This window comes from Carcharodon carcharias, chromosome 23 (assembly GCF_017639515.1).
Source record: "Carcharodon carcharias isolate sCarCar2 chromosome 23, sCarCar2.pri, whole genome shotgun sequence".
Taxonomy (NCBI): Eukaryota; Metazoa; Chordata; class Chondrichthyes; order Lamniformes; family Lamnidae; genus Carcharodon; species Carcharodon carcharias.
This window is the reverse complement of record NC_054489.1, coordinates 10,702,144-10,725,759: the sequence shown is the minus strand read 5'-3', so window position 1 is coordinate 10,725,759 and position 23,616 is coordinate 10,702,144. Positions and strand designations below refer to the sequence as shown.

The 23,616-nt window shown below is 41.4% G+C and overlaps 1 protein-coding gene across 3 annotated transcripts in view; it reads right to left on the bottom strand.

Annotated features, from left to right (window-relative positions):
- Positions 1 to 21,608, bottom strand: part of LOC121294021 (alpha-2,8-sialyltransferase 8F-like) — a 46,956-nt gene extending 25,348 nt beyond the window's left edge. The window contains exons 1-3 of one of the 3 annotated variants that reach the window (XM_041217507.1): positions 21,128 to 21,608; positions 12,108 to 12,245; positions 7,244 to 7,324 (exon numbers count right to left, since the gene is read on the bottom strand). In XM_041217507.1, the coding sequence (XP_041073441.1) occupies positions 7,244 to 7,324; positions 12,108 to 12,245; positions 21,128 to 21,234 (326 nt within the window). In that variant the 5' untranslated portion in view covers positions 21,235 to 21,608. The remainder of the gene's footprint in view (positions 1 to 7,243; positions 7,325 to 12,107; positions 12,246 to 21,127) is intronic. The other 2 variants (XM_041217508.1, XM_041217509.1) reach the window with 2 other exon arrangements.
- Positions 21,609 to 23,616: the final 2,008 nt, after the last annotated feature.

Sequence of the window (23,616 nt, the reverse complement as noted above, 5' to 3'; positions counted from 1 at the left end):
CAACTGGTGCAAAACTTGCTAAACATAGTCATTTGGTCATACAGAGCTTCCGTATTGCTGATAAAAGAGACATGCGGTTAAAGCTTTTCATGTTGCACTCATCAGGATAGCTACGGAGGATAAACCAACAGTAAAGGGAACAACAGTTTATACTGCATGAGAAGAGAATACTGATTGGTTGACAAATGAATTCTGATTGGTAATGGTGTTGCCATGGAGAATGCAGCAGAAAACAGTTAACTGCCAAGCTTTTGTTTCAAATTCAAACCAGGTAGGTCAAGTCTGATTGGTCAAGGCATTGCCATGAGGAATGAACCAGGGAATGGCGGTCCACCAAGCTTTTGTTTAATTAGAAAAGGCATAATGTGTGAATGTGTGCCTTCTGTCTGTAAAGGGCAGGGCCCTGTGTGTGAATATCTGTAGCTTCTAGCACACATAAGTGAGTTACACTGCAAGCTTAACTGATAATCTGAAATTAACTTTGTGTAATCCTTAGCACAATCAGGGCTGTTTAGCAAGTATCGCCCAATCATGGAATCACATCTAATGTTGGACACTGTATTGAGTTTTGCAAGCACGGGCTGGTTGGGTACAGTCAATACTTTGTCCATTGCACACGGCCAAAGGAACCTGCTGTTTGATATGATCTGTCAGTCATTGGGATGTACAATGTACATACCTGACATTACATTGGCATTGAAATTCAAATTCCACATTATTCATTTGTGTGAGAGTCAGAATGTCTTTCTGGCTTGATGACAGCATCCTGTTGGTGGAGAATACCACTCGTACTCCTCCACATAGTAACAGTGTGAAATAACAAACATCCCCTGTTGCTCAAATTTTTGAGATACCTTACACTTTCAGGGTAATCTGAGGTAGACTGGACACTTTTCAAGGCTGAAAGTGGTGGTCTTGGGCCCATACATGAGTTTGCTTTGAACGCATATCTCTTTTTTTCTGCTGCACATGTTCCATTACCCACTCACCTGTCCTGACTTAGTCTGACTCTCAACCTCCAAAAAGACCACTTTTAAAAATGTTTGTCCATAAATTGTTCAATGGTCTTTGTCTACTCTACCTCTGCAATCTCAGACAGCCCTCTATAAGCCCTCCTTATCTGCATTCCATCACCTCCTTATGTCCTACTATTGATGACAGAATCTTCTGCCAGCTAAATTCTACTCTATATGGAGTTCTCTCCTTAAATCTTTCCACCCGTTTCTACCTTTAAAAAGCTTGTTTCTTAGGCCAAGATTTCAATTACACCCCTCTTAGGTCATCATTCATTACTACTTGCGTTTAATTGTACACAGGTAATGGAGATTAATTTGTGCCCCTATAAATAGACACAGAATAGTCACAAACTGAAACTGAGATTATTGACTTAGAACGTGTGTGCTTGTGATGTGTGGCTCTGTAAATAAACGCTTATAAGAGTGTGTAAAGATTGGCTCAAGTTCTGTCCTTCACCAACCGGCTATCTGGAATAGAATATTCATCTTCCTTACATCTATTTGCGAAGAGCTTTAACACATTTTCACTTTTATAAATATCTTGTGCTTCTTGTAATTCTCTTCTGCAGCACCCACTCTTGTAACCCTGGAGAAATGATGTCACTTTTGAAAGAGTTGTTATAAAACCACAGACATACTGAGCCCGAAAATCCTCAATGCAGCCTTACATGTACCAGAGAAAGGAAGAAAGAGTTACATTTATGTAGCGCCATTCACGATCACCATGCTTTATATTCAATGAATTATTTTTAAGTACTGCTTTATCACATCCAGAAGTCTCAAAGTGTTTCATAAGACCAGAAGTGTCAAGTGAAACAATCTCAGGTGCAGTGACAATGAGGGCTGACATCAGTACAGAATAACCAGGAGATGAATAACCACTTTCAATTATGTATGGTATTCATTGAGAGAATTTTTAAAAAATTCATTAATAGAATGTGGGTGCCTCCACCACTCTGATCTTACGATGGAGGGAAGGTCATTGATGAAGCAGCTGAAGATGGTTGGGCCTAGGGCACTGCGCTGAGAAACACTTGCAGTGAAATCCTGGGACTGAGATAATTAACCTCCAACAACCACAACCATCTTCCTTTCACACAGAATCACAGTGCAGAGGAGGCCCTTCAGCCCATCAAGTCTGCACCGACACGTGAGAAACACCTGACCTACCTACTTAATCCCATTTATCAGCACTTGCCCCATATCCTTGAATGTTATGACGTGCCAAGTGCTCATCCAGATACTTTTTAAAGGATGTGAGGCAACACGCCTCCACCACCCTCTCAGGCAGCGCATTCCAGACTGTCAACACCCTCTGGGTAAAAAAGTTTTTCCTCACATCCCCCTAAACCTCCTGCCCCTCACCTTGAACTTATGTCCCCTTGTGACTGACCCTTCAACTAAGGGGAACAGCTGCTCCCTATCCACCCTGTCCATGCCCCTCATAATCTTGTACACCTCAATCAGGTCGCCCCTCAGTCTTCTCTGCTCCAACGAAGACAACCCAAGTCTATCCAACCTCTCTTCATAACTTAAATGTTTCAGTACAGCCACTTGTGCTAGGTATGACTCCAACCAGTGGAGAGCTTTCCCCCGATTCCCATTGATTCCAGTTTTGCTAGGGCTCTTTGATGCAACACTCAGTCAAATGCTGCCTTGACGTCAAGAGCAGTCTTTCTCACTTCACCTCTGGAGTTCAGCTCTTTTGTCCATGAACCAAGGTTGTAATGAGGTCAGGAGCTGAGTGACTCTGGCGGAAACCAAACTGGGTGTCAGTGAGCATGTTATGGTTGAGTAAGTGTCGCTTGGTAGCACTGCCAACAACAATCCCATCACTTTACTGATGACTGAGAGTAGATTGCCAGGGTGGTAATTGGCTGCATTGGATTTATCCTACTTTTTTTGGACAAGACATGCTTGGGCAATATTCCACATTGCCTGGTCAATGCCAGTTTGTAGCTGTACTGGAACAGCTTGGCTAGGGGCGCAGCAAGTTCTGGAGCACAAATCTTCGGTACTATTGTCTGAATACTGTTAGTGTCCATAGCCTTTGCAGTATCCAGTGCCCTCAGCTGTTTCTTGATATCGCGTGGAGTGAATTGAATTGGCTGAAGACTGGCATCTGTGATGCTGGGGACCTCCAGAGGAGGCTGAGATGGATCATCCACTCAACATTTCTGGCTGAAGATGGCTGCAAATGCTTCAGCCTTGTCTTTTACACTGATGTGCTGGGCTCCCCCATCATTGAGGATGGGAAAATATGAGAAACCTCCTCCTCCAATCAGTTGTTTAATTGGCCACCACCATTCACAACTGGATGTGGCCAGGACCGCAGAGCTTAGACTTGATCCATTGGTTGTGGGATCGCTTAGCTCTGTCTATCACATGCTGTTTTCACTGTTTAGCAGGTAAGTAGTCCTGTGTTGTAGCTTCACCAGGTTGACACCTCATTCTTAGGTATGCCTGGTGCTGATCCTGGCATGCCCTCCTGCACTCTTCATTGAACCAGGGTTGATCCCCTGGTTTGGTGGTAATGGTAAAGTGGGGGATATGCCAGGCATGAGGTTACAGACTGTGGCATATACAATCCTGTTGCTGATGATGGTCCATAGCACTTCATGGATGCCCAGTCTCTAGTTGCTAGATCGGTTTGAAATCTATCCCACTTAGCATGACGGTAATGCCACACAACACGATGGAGGATATGCTCGATGTAAAGACAGGATGTCATCTCATATGAACATACGAAATAGGAGCAGAAGTAAGCCATTCGGCCCCTCAAGCCCGATCCACCATTCATGGTCATGGCTGATCTGCTTCTGTTTCAAGTTCTACATTCCCATCTACTCCCAATTAACTTTGATTCCCTTGCCTAACAAGAATCTCTGCCTTAAAAATATTCAGTGACCCCGCTTCCGCTGCCCTTCTAAGGCAGAATTCCAAAGTCGCACAACCCGCAGAGAGAAAATTTCTCCTCATCTCTGTCCCATAAAAGTGACCTCCAATGTTAAAACAGTACCCTCTAGTTCTGGAATCACCACACCAACCTTGTCAAGACCATTTAGGATCTTATAGACTTCAATCAACTCACCCCCTCACTCTTCTAAACTCCAGTGGAAACAAGCCCAGTCTGTCCAACCTATCCTCATGAGACAACCCGTTTATTCCAGGTATCAATCTAGTAAGCCTCCTCTGAACCGCCTCCAATGCATTTACATCCTTGCTTAAATAAGGAGACCAAAACTGCACACACTACTCGAGACGCAGTCTCATCAATGCCCTGTATAACTGAAGCATAACATCTTTACTTTTATGGACAATTCCTCTTGTAATAAAGGATAGCATTCCATTAGCCTTCTTGATTACTTGCTGTTCCTGCATACTAACGTTTTGTGACTCATGCAAGAGAACACCTAGATCCCTCTGCACTTCGGAATTCTGCAGTCATTCTCCATTTAAGTAATATTCTGCTTTTTTTATTCATTCTGCCAAAGTGAACAACTTCACATTTACCCATATTATACTCCATCTGCCAGATTTTTGCCCACTCACTGAACCTATCTATATCCGTCTGCAAACTTCCTATATCTTTTTCACAAGAAACTTTGATACCTATCTTTGTGTCATCTGCAAATTTAGCTACCAAACCTTCACTGCTGTCAGCTAAGTCATTGATATAAATTGTAAAAAGTTGAGGATCCAGCACAGACCCCTAGAGGATTCCGCTCATCACATCCTGTCAATCAGACAAAGACCCATTTATGCATACTCTCTGCTTTCTGCCTGCAAGCCAATCTTCTATCCAGGCTAATATGTTACCCCCTACACCACAAGCTTTTATTTTCTGAAATAACCTTTGATATGGCACCTTATCAAATGCCTTCTGGAAATCCAAGTACAGTACATCTTCAGGCTCCCCTTTATCCACAGCATATGTTACTCCTTCAAAGAACTCTAGTAAATTCGTTAAACATGATTTTCCTTTCACAAAATTACGCTCACTCTTCCCAATTACTTTGTGTTTTTCTAAGTGCCCAGTTATAACCTCTTTAATGATTAATTCTAACACCTTCCCCATGACAGACTTCAAGCTAACTGGCCTATAATTTCCTGTTTTCTGCCTCCTTTCCTTCTTGAATAGAGGGGATATATTTGCTACATTTCAGTCTGATGGAACCTTTGCAGAATCTAGGGAATTTTGGAAAATTAGCACTAATGCATCTACTACCTTGTTAGAATATTTGTCTCTCTACTAAACACTTTGAAGTGTACACTATCTGCATTGAAAAAGATTTGGCCTATTTTGCACTTATTTTGCTGGTCAGTAGAACTTTTTTTCTGGCTTGGTCAAGCACTGCCATAGGATAGCCAGCTATAGACTAAAACCCTTTGACTGGACCCTAGATATCTTCTTTATCCCAAACCAGAAAATGGCACCTCATGCCAAAGTGAATTTTTAATCGTTGCTTCCTTATCAGTTACCTTTAAGTTTGTCTATGTGTCATTCATGACTCAGTTAGTAGCACCCTCACCCGAGTCAGAAGGTTGTAGATTCAAGAACCCCCTCCAGAAACTTGAGCACAAAAATCTAGGCTGTCATTCTAGTGCAGACGAAGTGAGTGCTGCATGATCGGAGAAGTCATCTTTCAGATGAGACATTAAACTGAAGCAGATGTAAAAATCCCACAGTACTATTTTAAAGAGCAGGGGAGTTAACCTATGTCCAACTTTTATCCCTCAATCAACATTACTAAAACAAATTGTCTGGTTATTACCACACCGATGTTTGTGGAAGCTTGCCGTGTACAATTTGTCTGCCATGATTCCTGCATTAGAGCAGTGACTATGCTTCAAATTTATTTTATTCACTATTAAGGGGTCTGGGATGTCCTGAAGCTACGAAAGACACTATATAAAGATGAAGTCTTTTTGTTTAAAAAGGCTTCTTGGAATGATATAGCCAAGTTAGGGTAAACTCTTTTATCATCCGGAGAGAATAAAGAGCCTCTGCAAAACTGACCTCTCGATGATTTCATCAACAAGTACCATGGTAGCACTCCTCCATTTGACATCATAGCAGCATGCTTGTTTGGAAATCAATAAAGAACAGATTGTCAAACCCTGTTTTTATGTAGACAGTGTCCCTTTAATGTGATAAAGGAATAGAACATGGTACCTCATTCTCCAAGTAGTTGGAATGTAAAATGATTTTTTAAATTCATTTACAGGATGTGGGCGTCGCTGTCCAAGCCAGCATTTATTGCCCATCCCTAGTTGCCCTTGTGAAGGTGGTGGTGAGCTGCCTTCTTGAACTGCTTCAGTCCCTGTGGTGTAGGTACACCCACAGTGCTGTTAGGGAGGGAGTTCCAGGATTTTGACCCTTATAAACAGCTTGATGCCCATTGCAATAACCTTCTTGTGTGGGTGAGTGAAGCACACTTGGACGGGAAAAGGGGACTTTGGACCTATGGTGCCCAAAGCTCTCCACCACTGGAGTTCTCCACTTGTCATTTTTGAGTCTGCTATAGACTAGTTGATAACTACATTTTTCAAAAGAAGTCATTCATCATTGCGTGTGCCAACCAGGATGGTAGACGGCAAATAAGGTGGAACTTTGGTTCATTGTCATCCAGCAATTCCTAGGTTCTCTATGTCACTTTCTTGTCTTTCAAGTATTGTTCGCTGTAATAGTGTGTCCATTTATGTTGGGATTCTCCTACCGTAAGCTGTTCGGCATGTCTGAGTTACAGAGCACTAATCGTCATGACAATAATGATACACATTGATAGTGAGAGGAAGATGGCATGTTTATGGAAAGGAAGAATTATGAATGGAAATACAGAATGCTTTGGGATGTGTTTTGACAGAGTTTAAGTTCTCTTCCTGGCCATCTGGAGATGGAAGGCTGTTGGCTGGAAGCCAGGCCCAAGAAACAGTGGTAAAACAGAGTGTGGGCTCCTCCACTATGCCCATGCTGCTCTGGTACATCACCTCATTGGCAGTCAAAGAGCAACAATAGGAGCAGGGCACCCTACCCATCCTTTCACCTGTGCATTGTCTTGAGCTATAGAACTTAGCCTGAAAGTAACAATTAATGAGGTAGGACAGAAATAGAACTGCAAACTTCGCAGAGATAAGCATGTCACTTGTGAATCTAATCAGCATTTCCTTTTTGAGACTGCTTGCAAGAATGCAGGGTGTTAAGAAATTATTAAAGGATGTCTCACCCTTGAATGGGAGATGATGCAATCTCCCTGTAAATCCTCACACATCTTGTTAATTGCTTTTGCCAGAAGTTCAGCACCTGACTAAACAAAAAAGTGTCATTAAGTGCAGAACTGTGCCGTAAGTATGTAATCTATGTAATCACTAACTTGGTACATACAGTATTCTATGGAGTTTATATTATAAAATATAACCCAGTTCTCTCATTGTCCAGATTTCTGGCAGGGCTATTTCAGGAATGCAGTGAAGAGGAAGGATTGTTGATGATTCAATGCTTCATAAATTCTGCCATTGGATGGCTTGTAGGAGACTTCTCTGCCATCTTGGATTACATGGAATGGGCAGTTAACAAGCACAAAATGAGTTCTTCAGAGGGGCGAGAAGAACATCGGGCTGTGGAAACTCTTACATGCACCTTAATGATTGGCCTAAGAGTGGCAAAGCTAGAAAACCAGAAATAGGTCAGCTGACCATCAGTTTACATGATGCAACCTTCGAGGAATGGAGAAAGGGAGGTGAGATATAATAATTGTCTAAGATAAAGGCCACTTTATTGTAAATGTTTGTGCTTCAATCAGACAGTGATAACATTTGTTGAGGCACAAGCTTTCTACAGTGGCCAACACGTTGCCTCAAAAGCTCTTTGCATTTAGAATGAACCATCTGATATAAATAACAATTCTCCCATGAAGAATCCTTTGTAACACGTTACGGTTAAACAACAATAGTTCTGCACCTTACTAATGGTATTTAATCATTGAAGCTCAGGAAGAGCAGCAAAGGTTTACCCGACTGATTCCTGGGATGGCGGGACTGAAATATGAGGAGAGATTGAGTCGATTAGGATTATATTCGCTGGAGTTCAGAAGAATGAGGGGGGATCTCATAGAAACCTATAAAATTCTAACAGGCCTAAATAGGGTAGATGCAGGAAGGATGTTCCCGATAGTGGGGGAGTCCAGAACCAGGGGACATAGTCTGAGGATATAGGGTGGACCATTTAGGACTGAGATGAGGAGAAATTTCTTCACCCAGAGAGTGGTGAGCCTGTGGAATTCGTTACCACAGAAAGTAGTTGAGACCAAAACATTGTATGCTTTCAAGAAGAAGTTAGATATAGCTCTTGGGGCGAAAGGGATCAAAGGGTATGGGGAGAAAGTGGGAGCAGGATATTGAGTTGGATGATCAGCCATGATCATAATGGATAGTGGAGCAGGCTCGAAGGGCCGAATGGCCTATTCCTGCTCCTAGTTTCTATGTTTTTAAGAGCCCATTGCATAACTTGCCACTTTACGCTAATTTCAGCCAGACAGCAATAAGAACAATGGTTACTTGGAGGTGGTAACAGAGTGCAGCAAGTGCCGCTGGGACTACTGTTCCCCAATACAGATTGGTGCCTTTAGGAGAAATAAATTGGAGAGGAAAAGGCAAGAGGATTAAATGGGCCACTAATGAAGCTATAATATGTCATACTGCCCCTGCTCAGTGCGTCATCTAATACCATAGTGATAGTCCATAGATTTAAAATAATTCAATGCTTTGTAATGAGCAAACTTATAGCAGGTGAAATTGAACAAAGACTGAACAAAGTCAATGGAATTGAATATTAGGCGGGGTCTATAACACATGAGCAATGAGATTCTGTCTCCGTTGCATCTCCGCCAATGTCCAATTTCAACATCCTTAAGTTGTAGTACACTTATGGGTTTTGGTATCTTAATGGATTTCTGATTGGGACCTTCCCCAGTTGAATTCACTGTTCTTTGCTAATCAGTTTATTTTAAAAATCCTTACCTTTTCTAAGAGATAGTAATAAAGAGGCTGGTTCAAGTGAGTTGGCAGTACTGGACTTGTGTGGATGTTGCTAGTCTTGGAGAGTTTTACCTGCTATCTTCTATTCTGAAGGAAAATTGTGCTGCCTATTAACAAGCCAGAATTTGCTAGAGTGGGTTATTATGTGGCATTCCCGATTGGTTAGACATTTTCCTGCACATTTCAGCTCATAAATGTTTTGCCTTAGAAGTGTCAGGAAGATATAGTAATTCTCATACTGTTATTGGAATTTATTGTAAAATAGTGATATCTGTGTTTGTATGTGTGTGTGTGTGTGTGTGTGTGCATATGTGTGAGACTTAATTGGATTAAAAGCAGCTGGTCTGAAGGCTTTGATGTAAACATGGGGGAGGTTTAGAATGTAAGGTGTAAAAGGACATTTGCTTTCTCAAATAAACCAGTCTAGATTGTTTTGAAAGGAGGGGTGAAATGCGTCACCGAGCCAGGTGAAGTTTAGAAACAGTGTGTTTATTTTTCCCAAAGTTTACTGGTAAAATCTAGTGCAATGAGATAGTTCTATTATCAGAAAGATAAAGTCCAAAGACATAGTGAAACAATGGGAATTTGTGTTCAAAGGGGAAAATACGTATAAAGGAGTGAAAGCTGTGTGTAAGGGTAGGCATTTTTAAGATCTAACAAGTGTGAAAAGCCTTCAGCATCTATGCCTCAAGCTGCTGTTTTCAAAGAACTGAAGTTAAGAAAACTCACTTTGAATTCAACTGGTTCAGGATATTGTGTGTTACTTGCCTTGGTCTTTTAAAATCTATGTGTATAACTGTTGCCTTAACGAAAGTGTAACTGGGGGTTAGATTAAATACGGAATTTAGAAGTTATCATAGTAGTAATTTGTAGATCTATGTATGTGTTTTAAATCATTTCTCTTATTAATAAATGTTTTGTAAAAGCCTATAAGACTTGGTCTTATTACTATTGAATTCAAAGCCCTCATCTCAAAACATACAAATTTCAAAATTAGTTGTAGTTATTTGAACAACTGGGATTTGAACAACTCAGCTATTACCATCAACTGTGCCATAACGAAGTTGCTGAAAGTGTGAACTGATAACAGGGTAGCAGGGGCAAGTGGTATGTGATCTTGGTGAATGATGACATTAACAGTGTAGCTCCTTAACCAGTGAGATTTAAGAATTGACAATTAAGAGAACAGAGGGGCAACTGAGAAAGCTGGTGAATTAGAGTGGGGGAATTCAATGTCAAATCAAGAAAGAGAAATCAAGAGATGGAAAGAAATGTTGTATTAAGAGATAGAAGAAGGAATAGAAAGGAAAAGAACAAAAATAAATTTTTAATTTGATATTTTATATTTTTGAAATCTCCAGTAACAATTCTATGCCTGAAGAACTAGTCACTTTCTGGACCAGGAAAGTTGATTGGCAATCATTATATTGTTCAAAGGGTACTTACTCTATTACTTACCAGCCCTAACATTCTGTGGTGAGGTTAATGGGCAACTAATGTGCAAATGCAGTAAATTCATGAAAATCCTGCGGAGACTGAGGGCAAGACATTGCTGTTGTAAAGTTCATGGAACAGCACAAATCATCTGGCAACTTCTCATGATTTACAATTCACGGGCATCTCTTCCTCAGCACAATGTGCAAATTAGTCAGCAGCTTAATAAACAGTGTGTGTCATTCACATGCATTAATGTTTCATCAAAAAACACCGGGGTAATTGAAAGAAAAGAACAAGAAAATAACTTTGCAATTTTCCAATTTGTATTCAGTCAATGAGGATCACCTGTTTGAAGATTACATTGAGACATTGGCATTGATTCATCAAAATGTATTAAATTGATTAAATGCTGGCCTTGCCAGTGTTACCCACATCCCATGAATGATTTGAAGAACACTGAGTCAGCTGAGGTTTTCTTGAATTTCTTGAAAATGCTCCTGTTTTTACTCTCATCTGAGCTGGAGTAACAATAGGATCCAGCACCCTTTGTTGGAGCAAGGGAAATATCAGTTAGGGTAGGGATAGAAGGCAAATCCTCCAGGGATACCCTTGGTATCTCCAGGGAGTGGTTCTAATGGGACATTCAAAAACTGGCCACCATGTTGTCTACTGGACTCTGGAATGAGTGTGGCACAGAGAGATTTCAAGATGAAAGAAAATGGGGAAAAATGTTAAGGAAAGATGAACATGATCCAAAGACTATCCAAAATAATGAAAGTAGATGATCATGGATCTACAGAGCATTACCCTGTGCAGAACCAGATCTGAGGAACCACACAATATGGTTAAAGGATCAGTCACAATCTAAGAATGCAATTTATGGATCATCTAGAGAACATTCCCACTCATCTTAAGTATGTTCTAAAAATGCATCATGTTGGTTAAGGTCTGGTTTTCCTCAGGGAAAATCAATCATGCAAGGGGGGGGTGCGGGGGCTTCAAAGAGGCAGATGGCCCCTTGTATATTCAAAAGGAGTTGAACACCTTTTTCAGGTATGGACAATGCATGTCGGTTTTTTGGTCCACTTCCAGCTCATGGTGAGCATGTGCTTCCTGGATTCCATATTGCAGGCTTAAGACGCCATTAAACACCAGAAACATGGGGATTGTGTGGCCAAATTTCTACCCTGTAAGATGGATAACTAAGTCAAGCAATAAACATTAGTGCAGCTGATGCATTTGAAAGGAAACTGAACCAGTTTGTCACTTCAAAAAAGGAGTAGAAGTATGCGTGTGTTATGGGAAACAAAAAAAAAGACGGTCACAACACACTTTGAAACGGCATTTGAAACACTAGAATGAGGTGACTGAACATTGTTCCTTCCTACATTTTCATTTATGTGCTTAAGTCTTCTGTCCTACTGAACAGACCAATAACCAATAAATTTTCTTCTCATTTCCGTCTCCTTCAAAACTTTCTCTCTAACTATCAGTTCTATGGTCAGCTCATAAACTCTACCACTAGGATTGAATTTTTGCCATTTCTCCAGGGATCTTCTGCCAAGTTATGACAATAATCAGTGGAAACAATTGTAGAAATTCAACCCAGCTTCTTACCTGTAAGTACACGTGTCGCAGTCTCTGTCACCTGCTTTTTTCTCACTGTAATTTATTCTCTTTGCTTCAGTGTCATTGACTTGTAACCTTGAACCAAACACATAATTAAGCTTCAGTTTTGACAGCCGCTGTGTAAACCTGGAAGACAAAACAGCCACCAAGCCGATAGCAACAGCAACAAAGCATCAGTGACAATGGACACAATGGTTTTCTTACTGCGGTTTCTTTACTATGTCATGCCCAGTACAGACATGAAGATGTTCCAAATTTTAAAGATATATTTTTTAGTAGTGGATACCAAAAGCTGTTTAAGACAGCTGTAGCATATCCTGTGACTTGGCAGTGTACAGCTCCATACATACCTGAAATGCAAGCAAATATCTAAGTACATATGGGCAATCATAGCCACTTGTGAAATTCACCCATTCCTTTTGTTAAGGAGGGTCCATCAACAGAAAAGACCATGGACAACAGAGACATCAAAACCGAATGGGTGTTAGACGAATATGAAATGGATCTCTTCGACCTTTCAGTGTGTTGTTCTGACTCCTCATCTCAAACACAAAGGCTTTGATTGTCTGAAACTCTCAGGTGTGAAAGGCCACAACACAGGAAGGTTAACGATCTAACACAACATCTTATTTGGAAAAGGACTTTGAAGTTGTCAGTGGTCACATGGGTAAGACAGCAATGTCTGTGACCGGCTTTTGAAAATATAACAGTAGAAGCTGTTCTAAAATAGAAAAAATAGAAATAAGCCAACAAAGCAGCTGCGGATAGCTACACAGCCAATTTAATAAACAGCTATACCCGTGAGATGAGAAGACCTCCTGGGAATTCAACTACAAGAAGCCTCACAGCTTACTGAGAATCCTCTGTTTTCACAAGACCTCCACTCATCAATTCATCCAAGAAGCTACAGGCCTGCTACGCATGAAACTGAAATCATTTCAGATTGGAACCGTATTGTTTTTCTCTTCATCTGTATCTAGTCATTGTGTGTGTAATAGTGTGTGTATAATGTCATGTTTAAATCTCAAGGATAAATGTATGCTCATAAAAAATCTTCTTTATTTTTAAATTCACAAAAGCTTGCTGCTAGAAATTATTTAACTTGGGACAATTCACCAAGGGTAAGAAAATACACTATCTTCTCACATTAAAACATTTTGATCACAGACAACAATAAAACACAACAGCTACAACAATAACTTGCAGTTATACAACACCTTAACATAGTAGTAGAACAAGAACACTTCACATTTATATAGTGCCTTCAAGATAAAGAAACATCCCAAGGTGCTTCACATGAGCATTATAAAACAAAGCATGACACCAAGCCACATAAGGAGATATTAATTCAGATGACCAAAACTTGCTTAGAAGTGTCTTAAAGGAAGAAAGCAAGATAGAGAGATGCAGAGATGTATTGAAGGAATCCCAGAACCTAGGCCCTAAGCAACTGAAGGCGCTAGAATCTGAAATATTCACAAGAGTGTTATCAAACATAATTTGCTACATAACAAGCTACATAAAGAGATATTAAGACAGGGAAGAGCTAGGTTGTAAAAGGAACATGTTAAAGGTGGAAAGAGAGCCAAGGAAGTGGAGAGGTTTAGAGAGGGAATAGGACAGATTTCACTTTGGGTACAGACAGACAAAGGCGCAGCCAGCAATGGTGCAGCAATTAAAATTGGGGATACACAAGATAATGGCAGAGCGAAGAGATCTTGGAGAGTTGTAGGAAGGTATAGAGATAGGGAATGGCAACGGCCTAGGGAGGATTAGAACTTTAAAAGCTGAGACATTTATAAGATAAAATCATTTAATGTGCATTGTTGTTAAATACTACATGTTTCTTTGTCATAGAACAATTCTTCCTTTTCCTGTTCATTTTTCTTTTTAAAACAGATAGCCCATAGTGGATGATGTAAGGGCTCAAATAATCCCCACAAATTGTACAAAGGGTAAAACAATGAATGCAGTATAACATGGTTCAGGAAGGATGTCCAAAATTAGAATGTCCTGGAAAGCAGTTTGATATAAGAGTTTTCCAGGACAGTCAGAGTGCTGGGAAAAAAACATCCTTTCCATTCCATCACTCAACTAGGCTCCACTGCTGTAATATCAGTGACCATCTACTTTAGGACAGTGACTATGCTTCAAAATTATTTCATTGGCTGTGAAGTGCCTTGGGATGTTCTAATCATGTGAAAGACAAAAGTGCAAGTTTGTTCTTCATCTTTTCTTTCATAGCCATCACAAGACCATCAAGAACTGACACATATTGGCATTGAAACCTGAGAACTGGAGACCAAAGATGCACTCAGCAGCCTTAGGTTTGATGGGCACCTAGCTATTAGTGAAATAACTTGTATCCTGCACTAAACTGCAAGGAGTCAGAAGCACACATGTACTAAATCACTACGTGTCTTCACGCATCAGACTCCAAGCTGCCAACACCCTTATAAATGGATATCAAAAAGTATAAAGGCAGGTAGCCAACATTATACTCACATCCAGGAACCAACAGCAACCATATGTAGAAGAAGCATCAAACTTGTATAACCTAAATCTGAATTAGTCCAAATATATTTTTTTTCCCATTTGTTCTTGGGATATGAGTATTTCTGTCAAGGCCAGCATTTATTGCCCATCCCTAATTGCCTTTGAGAAGTTGGTGATGAGCCGCCTTTTTGAACTGCTACAGTCTGTGTGGTGTAGGTAGACCTACAATGCTAAATTAATAGTTACATGTTTTACCTCATAACATGTCTTCTTTTGTTCCTTTCCTTCTATTGCCTGTACATTTGCTTAGGAATTAGATACTCTGGCAAAGACCCTGTACTCTTTTTTTTTCACATTTACAATGGCCTTCAGGGTTAAGACAATAAGATCAGGGTGGGAAATAGTTAGCATAAGCTTTCATAAAAGGAGAGAATGGTGCTCTTGGCATTGGTCAACCAGAGACAATTTCCATATATATGCTGAAAATACCCAAACTTTCCCCTCTCCATAATGAATCATGGAGCAGTCAACATCAACAAGACCCAAACATCCTGTTCATTTCCCACTAGAAATTCAGCACTTTAAATGAAGATTCAGTTCCTCTTCAGGGAAACCAGTTGACGTTGACCTCAGTGGCACCCAACTTTAGTATTGTGCTTGATCTGGAGCTGGACTTTGATACCCACATCAAGCCATTCAGCAAAATCACCTTCTTCTCCACTTTTGGGGAGATGGTGGTGTAATGTTAATGTCGCTTGGCTAGTAATCCAGAGACCCAGTCTAATGCCCTGGAAACAAATTCAAATCCCACCATGGCAATTGGTGAATTTTAAGTTCAATAAATTTAAAAAAAAAACTGGAATTGAAATCTATTCTCAATTATGGTGACCATGAAATTATCATCAATTGTCGTAGAAACCCATCTCTTTCACTAATGCCCTTTGAAATCTTCCATCCTTACCTGGTCTGGCCTACATGTGACTCCAGATCCACAGCAATGTGGTTGACTCTTAACCGCCCCCTGAAATGGCCCAGCAAGCCACTCAGTTCAAGGTCAATTGAATTTAAAAATGTGTGAAAAATACTTCACGATACCACATGCCCCTGACCTTTACCTCAATGCCGCCACTGAAACCCTCCAATACATCCTCATCATCTGTATGTTTGATTCCTCCAATGTACTCCCTTACCCCCTCCTGATCTTTAAAATCCTCAAATTGCTCCACAGTCCCTCAGGAGTCTCCAAATTGATGTCACAGCGCTCATCCTCCACTGTCGCCTACTGTGTCTCCCCACCTACTCCTCCATTTTGGTTGCAGTAATATCAGCCAAAATATCCCCAAACCACTCCTAAACCACTCAAGACTTCGATTTTCTCCCCAAAATCCTCTGCAAAGCCTTTCTCTCAAGCCATGCTTTTGGCCTTCCACCTAAACTACTCTCAAATAATAGAACACCAAATAGTAGAACACCTTAGGACTTTTAGCTTTAAGAACAAATTATGTACCATTTTATATCTTTCACCAGTCACCAGCGGTTGTGTGAAAAACAATGGATCACTGACTCCCGGATTTTGTTATGCACTTTTTGTGCAATTTATGATAGATATATGTAAGCTAAAGGATGTCAGTCAGAGGTGACCTGAACATGTTTTCTAGAAGCACTTGCAGGCTATAGCATTCAGACACAGATGCCTCGAATTTGTGTCAACTCCCAACCTTAGCACCATAGTATTTCATCAGTGTGGTTTCCTCCTATTTCTCTCAATAGTCATTTCTAAACGACATCAGCAATACAGAGATACCTTGTACTAATATGTGCCCACATAGATTTGGGTTGAATCTGTTCAAACTTATTCTACATAGGACTCTCACAAGTGGTACATGGCAGCCATCCTGACATCAGTACGAGCAAGATTGGAAACCACATCCAGAGAGGTGAAAGGTTGCTATTGTTATACCATCCATTATCAGCAGTAATTTCTAGGCGATTGTCTTAAATCATTTTGCTAAAATTCCTACTGTTATAGAGGCTGTTAAGGGGAGATGGTGGCATTGTGGTAATGTCACTGGACTAGTAATCCAGAGGCCAGGTTAATGCTCTGGGGCCATGGATTCAAATCCCACAATGGCAGCTGGTAGAATTTAAATTCAATTAATAAAATCTGGAACATAAAGATAGTTTCATGATCATCATTACTGAGACTATCAACAATTGTCATAAAAACCCATCTGGTTCACTCACAATCTTTAGGGAAGGAAATCTGCCATTTTTACCAAAACTGGCCTACATGTGACACCAGACCCTCAGCAGTGTGACTGACTCTTAATTGCCCACTGCAATAACCTAGCAAGCCACTCAATTCAAGGGAAATTGGGATAAAAGCAAAATACTGTGGATGATGGAGATCTGAAATTAAAAAAGAGAAAATACTGGAAAAACTCAGACGGTCTGTGGAGAGAGGAACATTTTGACTCCAATTATGACTCTTCATCAGAACTGGGGAGATGCATAAATGTGATGGGTTTTATGGTGTCGAAAAGGGGGGCGGGGCAGGAGGAGCAAAATAGAAGGTGAGGGATAGGTTGGAGGGCAGGAGAGATTAAGTGACAAAGGTGTCATGGACAAAGAAAGTGGTAAGGATAGTATTAAAGACTAAAGCAGGTGTTACTAGCAGAAAAAAGATCAGCACTGTCTGAAAGCAAACCATGAGAACAAGATACAGACTGGCATTGGACAGGGGCGGCGGTGGGGGCGGGGGGTGAAATGTGAAAATTGAGTTATTGGACTAAAGTTATTGAACACAACATTGAGTCCAGAAGGCTGTAAATTGCCTAATCAGAAAATGAGAAGGTGCTGTTCCTGCAATTTGCATTTGGCTTCATTGGAACAATTTAGCAGGCTGAAGACAGAAATATGAGCATGAGGGCAAGATGGTGAATTGAAATGGCAAGTGACAGAAAGGTTGGGATCATGCTTGTGGACTGAGTGAAGGTGTTCTGCAAAGCAGTCACACAGTCTGCATTTAGCCTCCCCAGTGTAGAGGAAACCACATTGTGAGCAGCGAATACAATAGTCTAAATTAAACAAAGTGCACATAAATCACTGCTTCACTGGAAGGAGTGTATGGGGCCTTGGACGGTTAGAAGCAAGGAGGTAAAGGGGCAGTTATTACATCTCCTGTGATTGCATGGGAAGGGGATGAGAAATTGGGGGTGATGGAGGATTGGACCAGGATGCCTCAGAGAGAACAGTCCCTTCAGAATGCTGACAGAGGAGATGAGGGGAAGATGTGTTTGGTGATGGCATCATGCTGGAGTTGGTGGAAGTGGCAGAGGGAGATCCCTTGAATACAGAGGCTGATGGGGTGGAAAGTGAGGACAAGGGGAACCCTTTTGTGGTTCTGAGAGGTGGGGGGAAAGGGGTGACAGCAGAAGTGCGGGAGATGGGTTGGACACAGTTGAGGGAAAAGGTCAACCACCATAGGGAGGAAACCTTGGTTGAGGAGAAAGGAAACCATGTCAAAAGCACCACTGTGGAAGGTAGTATCATCAGGACAGATGAGATGGAGTTAGGGAAATTAGGAGAATGGAATGGAGCCCTTACAGGAAGCAGGGTGTGAGGAGGTGTAGTCGAGATAACTGTAGGAGTTGGTGGGCTTGTAATGAAAATTGGTATTCAGCCTATCACCAAAAATGGAGACAGAGAAGTCAAGGCAGGGAAGTATCAGAGATGGACCATGTGAAGGAGAGAGGGGCGTGGAAATTGGAAGCAAAATTAATGAATTTTACCAGTTCCAGACGAGAGCACTGACACATTCGTCAATGTACCGGAGAAAGAGCTGTGGGAGAGGGCTTAAGTAGGACTGGAACAAGGAATATTCCACATACCACACAAAAAGACAGGCATAACTGGGGCCCATGCAGGTACCCATAGCCACACCCGTTTAATTGGAGGAAGTGAGAGGAAGTTAAAGGAGAAATTATTCAGTGAGGGAAGGTGGGGGAGTGTGGTGTTGGATGGGGATTGTTCAAGCCTCTGTTCAAATACAAGTGGAGAAGGAACAAATGTTGGCCTTGCCAGCAATGACCATATTCCAGGAAATAATTTTTAAACAGATTACATCATGATCAGTAATACAATACGATGCTGAACTTGTATTTCTTGTTTTACAAATTCACAGGATTTATGAGTGAGTCCATGTGAATCAAATCTGGTTTTCATAGTAAGCCAGTATTCTACTATTTTGTAAATTATGGTTATTATGATAACAACTAAATTGAGCAACAATAGACCTGCTTGATTATCCTCTTTGCATTTCAAATATGACCTGCACTTACATGTCATTTTTGAGATATACACTCCTCTATTCAGCTGTTAACAGATTCAAAATTTACAGCTACATTTTTCAATATTATACATCATGGCTAGTAGCTATTGTTAGGGGGGAATTAAATATATATATTAAAAACAGAGAACACAGTAAGAATTTGCTGAACATACTTAAAAACTCCAGGCAGCCATTGATGCTAAGCGTATTAACAGTTGAAGATAAGCAGATGGACATTGCACACAAAGAGGCTTTGAGGTTTTGTGTGATTTACACAGAAGTCAAGAGATGAGCTAATGTCCAGTAACAGGCAGGACAATTCAATGATGTGGTGAAGCCTTGAGAGCTAGACTGGAGATAAAACATGGCATAAAGTTGGATTAAGTATACTCCTCCCTCAGAAAGGGAAGGGACAGATGGTTTTAGCTTAGATATGGGAGGACATACAATAGACAAAGAGGGGACTTTGATGAAACACAAACAGTCTTGAGTTGTGAGAACCAAGGTCTTTGAGTACATGTTTTAATTTTGATTGGATAATATAATTGTGTATACATCCTTTAGAGTAATTGGTTAGCAAAACACATGTTTATGTACTCAATAGGATAGTGTTAACATGTCGGCTACCAACTGGATGTTTTCAAATGTACTCAATTGTATAATGATAAGAAAAAGTACAAAAGTAACGAAATGTAATCAATCAGGGAGCTGGGTCTTCATTCTTAGGTTCCCTTGCATAAGCTTGAATAAAACCGGTTAAAGAAAGCCTGAGTCTCTGTGGTTGCTGTGTATCTTCTCCTCTTCAACTGGCCTATGTGGTAGTTGCTGGATTGGAGGTGGGACCTTCTTCATTATGGTGACACGCCCACATTCTACAGATAATATTTACATAACTAGACTTTATATTTGAGGCACAGCATTAACAAACTGTAGCACAAGTCATAAGGTAGGGCACATGACACATGAGATAGATATCTAGATTAAACGCTTGATGCAAAATAAAATTATATGGTGATGGGGAAAGTGCAGGGGAGTGTGGTTAATCGGATAGCTCTACCAAAGAACCAGGCACAGACATGATGGGCCAAATGACCTCATTCAGGGTTGTATCATTGGATAGTGAGAGTTACTCAGTGTTAGCATTCAAACACAAAACTTCCCTAGTGAGGGGTTAGTCAGCAGAAAACATCCTTTGCCACAATATGCAAAACAAAGTACTGCCTCGCCCAACATGAAAAATATAACATGTTATTTTATTTTAGAAAACATGTCATCAGGGAATACACAGGCATTTGCAACATTGCAGGTCTTGCTTCGTGGCTAAAGTGGGGATGAGAGACTATCACTGCGATACTGAGCAATTGCCCTTTTGTATTTTTATAAACAAAAATATAATTAATTTTCTCTTTGTATTTAGACCTCCCAAACTCAAATGCCAAGGCTTGCCTGAGATATCAGGCAGCTATCCTGTTCCCATATCTACGTTAATGTTGTTCAGTAACCCAATTACTAGAATACGTACAAGAAGGCTCCCATGGAGGCACTTCATCTAAATCTGTCTCTTATCATGTGGAGAATTGCCCGAGGCTCTCTCACTTTGCTGATCGTGTAGTCAAGGTCAGAAACAGCCAGTAGCACATCATCACACACCAGCTTCCCCTGCAGTTCCGCTAAAGAAAGCAGTAAAATAGTCCCCACAACCCTCAGCAAGACATTTGGTTTTATTAGGAAACCTTAATCCAAAACTCAGGAGCAGAATGTAAACAGCTCTCGAGGGTCAGGTGTGTGTGTGTGTGTGTATCTTAAGTAAGAGAGAACAGCGCGCAGGCGTGATCGTTCAAAGCAAACTTTCTTAAACAGTTTCCACGTTCAGGAAAGAGAAAACTGGGGCTGCGATTGACGAGACTTGGTTGGGTCTCTGTCGGAAAATTCAGTGGCACCACAGAAGCGAGTGGGAAACCTTTCTGCACGGGGTCGCAGTTATTCTGAACTGAAAACCCTATGCATCCTCCATAGAGACAGATGGCCTGCATCCTGTGTACAAAAGACATGTCAAAAACTTCAGCAGAGCGCAGACTGCGGTACATGACAATGCGTCCTGCAACAGAAGTCCAATTGTAAACTAACCCGCATTCAGCCAAAAGGAGTATTTTTTGGGGGGTTGAAAGATATAATTACATACCTGTAATGAAGCAGCTCTTCAAAATTCACAACAAGTATCCCACACAGGAAAATGAGAATCCCAAAGCTTAACAGCATTAATCTCAGGGTACATATGGAACGGGCCATAGCGATCAAGACGGGTTGTTGAAATGCACCAGGCAAATTAAAACGTTTCTTGTTCTGTTAATCCAAATGGAATTTTTCTTTTCCCCACCCGGGGGGGCTCCGACAGAAAAAGGCACATCAGTTGTTCACAGCGAAGGTCAAAACGTGAATCCCTGAGACTGGCACCAAGAGTGGGGCAGCTTTGTCCGATTGCTGGTGCATCTCGGCTCCCCGCCACTTGGCTGTATCCTCCCCAAATGTCGTGTCCGATAAGAATGTCCTGTCATGGGATTAGTCAGTGGTTCCCCTTTCCACACCGACCTTTCATCCGCACATCATCACCGGCGTTGGCATACAATTATTTAAGGTTACAGCTCGCGGTGCAACTGTGAAATAGGGGAATGCTATGATTCAGTGGGGAGGCAAATATAGAGGAAATCCCGTTACAAGGCACTTATGGCACCAAAAGCCACATCAGAATTGAATCTCATTTAGCGCATATCGCCCCTAGTATTTATTTGTTGCATTAATTTCCCCAGCAAGATCAGGTTCAGTGACAGGCTGCGGAGCCAATCACTGGCATGTTTTGTGTGTCTTTTCTCCTGTTTGAACCAATGGCACCGAAGAAGGTGGGACTTCCTCTCCCCGATGCCTACAGTAAATCAAAACAGGTTTTTTTTTTCCAAACCTGGGGGACCAGGTGCTATTTACAGTGTTTCGTTGTGTCCAACATTCCTCGGAATAAGGTTCAGCTCATACAGCTCAAATTCTTGTTCAATATGTCCTGAGCAACATGAAACACTTTAATCTCCAGCAAAGGCACCAACTATTTTTTTAAAGTTTACAGAATATTTAATCATTGGATAGTACAGCACAACTGGAGTCCATTCAGCCCATTGAGTCTGCACCAGCTCTTTCAAAGAGCGATCCAGTTCGTCCCACTTCTCCTGCACATAACACATTTTTTCCCGAGTTTTTAACTCTTTTAAAAGCCAATATTGAATCTGTGTCTACCAGCCTGTTAAGAAACGCATTCCAAATTCTAAACATTCATTGTGTAATCACTCACTGAGAGCACCACCACCTGCAAGTTCCCAACCAAGCCAAAACACTAACCTGACTTGGAAATACATCGCTGTTCCTACACTGTCTCTGGGTCAAACTCCTGGAACTCCCTTCCAAAGAGCACTGTGAGTGTACCTGCACCAGATGGACTGCAGCGGCTCAAGAGGCAGCTCATCACCACCTTCCCCAGGGCATTTATGGATGGGCAATATAAATGCTGGCCTAGCCAGCAACACTCAGGTCCCATGAAAGAATTTTAAAAATAGTCTTTTGGCAAGTCCAGTTCAGTTTCTGGTCAATGGTTACCCCCAGGATGTTGATAGTGGGGGATTCAGCAATGGTAATGTCATTGAATGGCAAGGGGCGATTGTTAGATTCTCCCCTGTTGGAGATGGTCATTGCCTGGCATTTGTGTGGCGCGAATGTTACTTGCCACTTGTCAGTCCAAGCCTGGATATTGTCCAGTTCTTTGTGCATTTGGATATGGACTGCTTCAGTATCTGCATGGTTGTGAATGGTGCTGAACATTGATCAATCATTAGCGAACATCCCCACTTCTGACCTTATGATGGAAGGAAGATCATTAATGAAGCAGCTGAAGATGGTTGGGTCTAGGACACTAAGCTGAGGAACTCCTGCAGTAAAGTCCTGGGACTGAGATGATTGACCTCCAACAACCACAACCATCTTCCTTTGGGCTAGGTATGACTCCAACCAGCAGAGAGCTTTCCTCCTGATTCCCATTGACACTGGTTTTGCTCAGGCTCCTTGATGCCAAACTTGGTCAAAGGCTGCCTTGATGTCAAGGGCAGTCACTCTCAACTTACCTCTGGAGTTCAGTTCTTTTGTCCATGTTTGAACCAAGGCTGTAATGAGGTCAGGAGCTAAGTGACCCTGGTGGAACCCAAACTGAGCATCAGTGAACAGGTTATTGCTAAGCAAGTGCCACTCGTTAGCACTGTTGATGAACCCTTCTATCGCTTTACTGATGATGGAGATTAGACTGATGGGGTAGTAATTGGCGGGTTGAATTTGTCCTGCCTTTTGTGTACAGGACATTCCTGGGCAATTTTCCACATTGCTGGGTAGATACCAGCATTGTAGCTGTACTGGAACAGCTTGGCTAGGGGCACGGCAAGTTCTGGAGCAAAAGTCTTCAGTATTATGCCGGAATATTGTCAGGGCCCATAGCTTTTGCAAATCCAATGCTTTTAGCCATAAGACCATAAGATGTAGGAGCAGAAGTTGGCCGTTCGGCCCATTGAGTCTGCTCCACCATTCAATAAGATCATGGCTGATCTGATAATCCTCAACTCCACTTTCCTGCCTTTTCCCCAT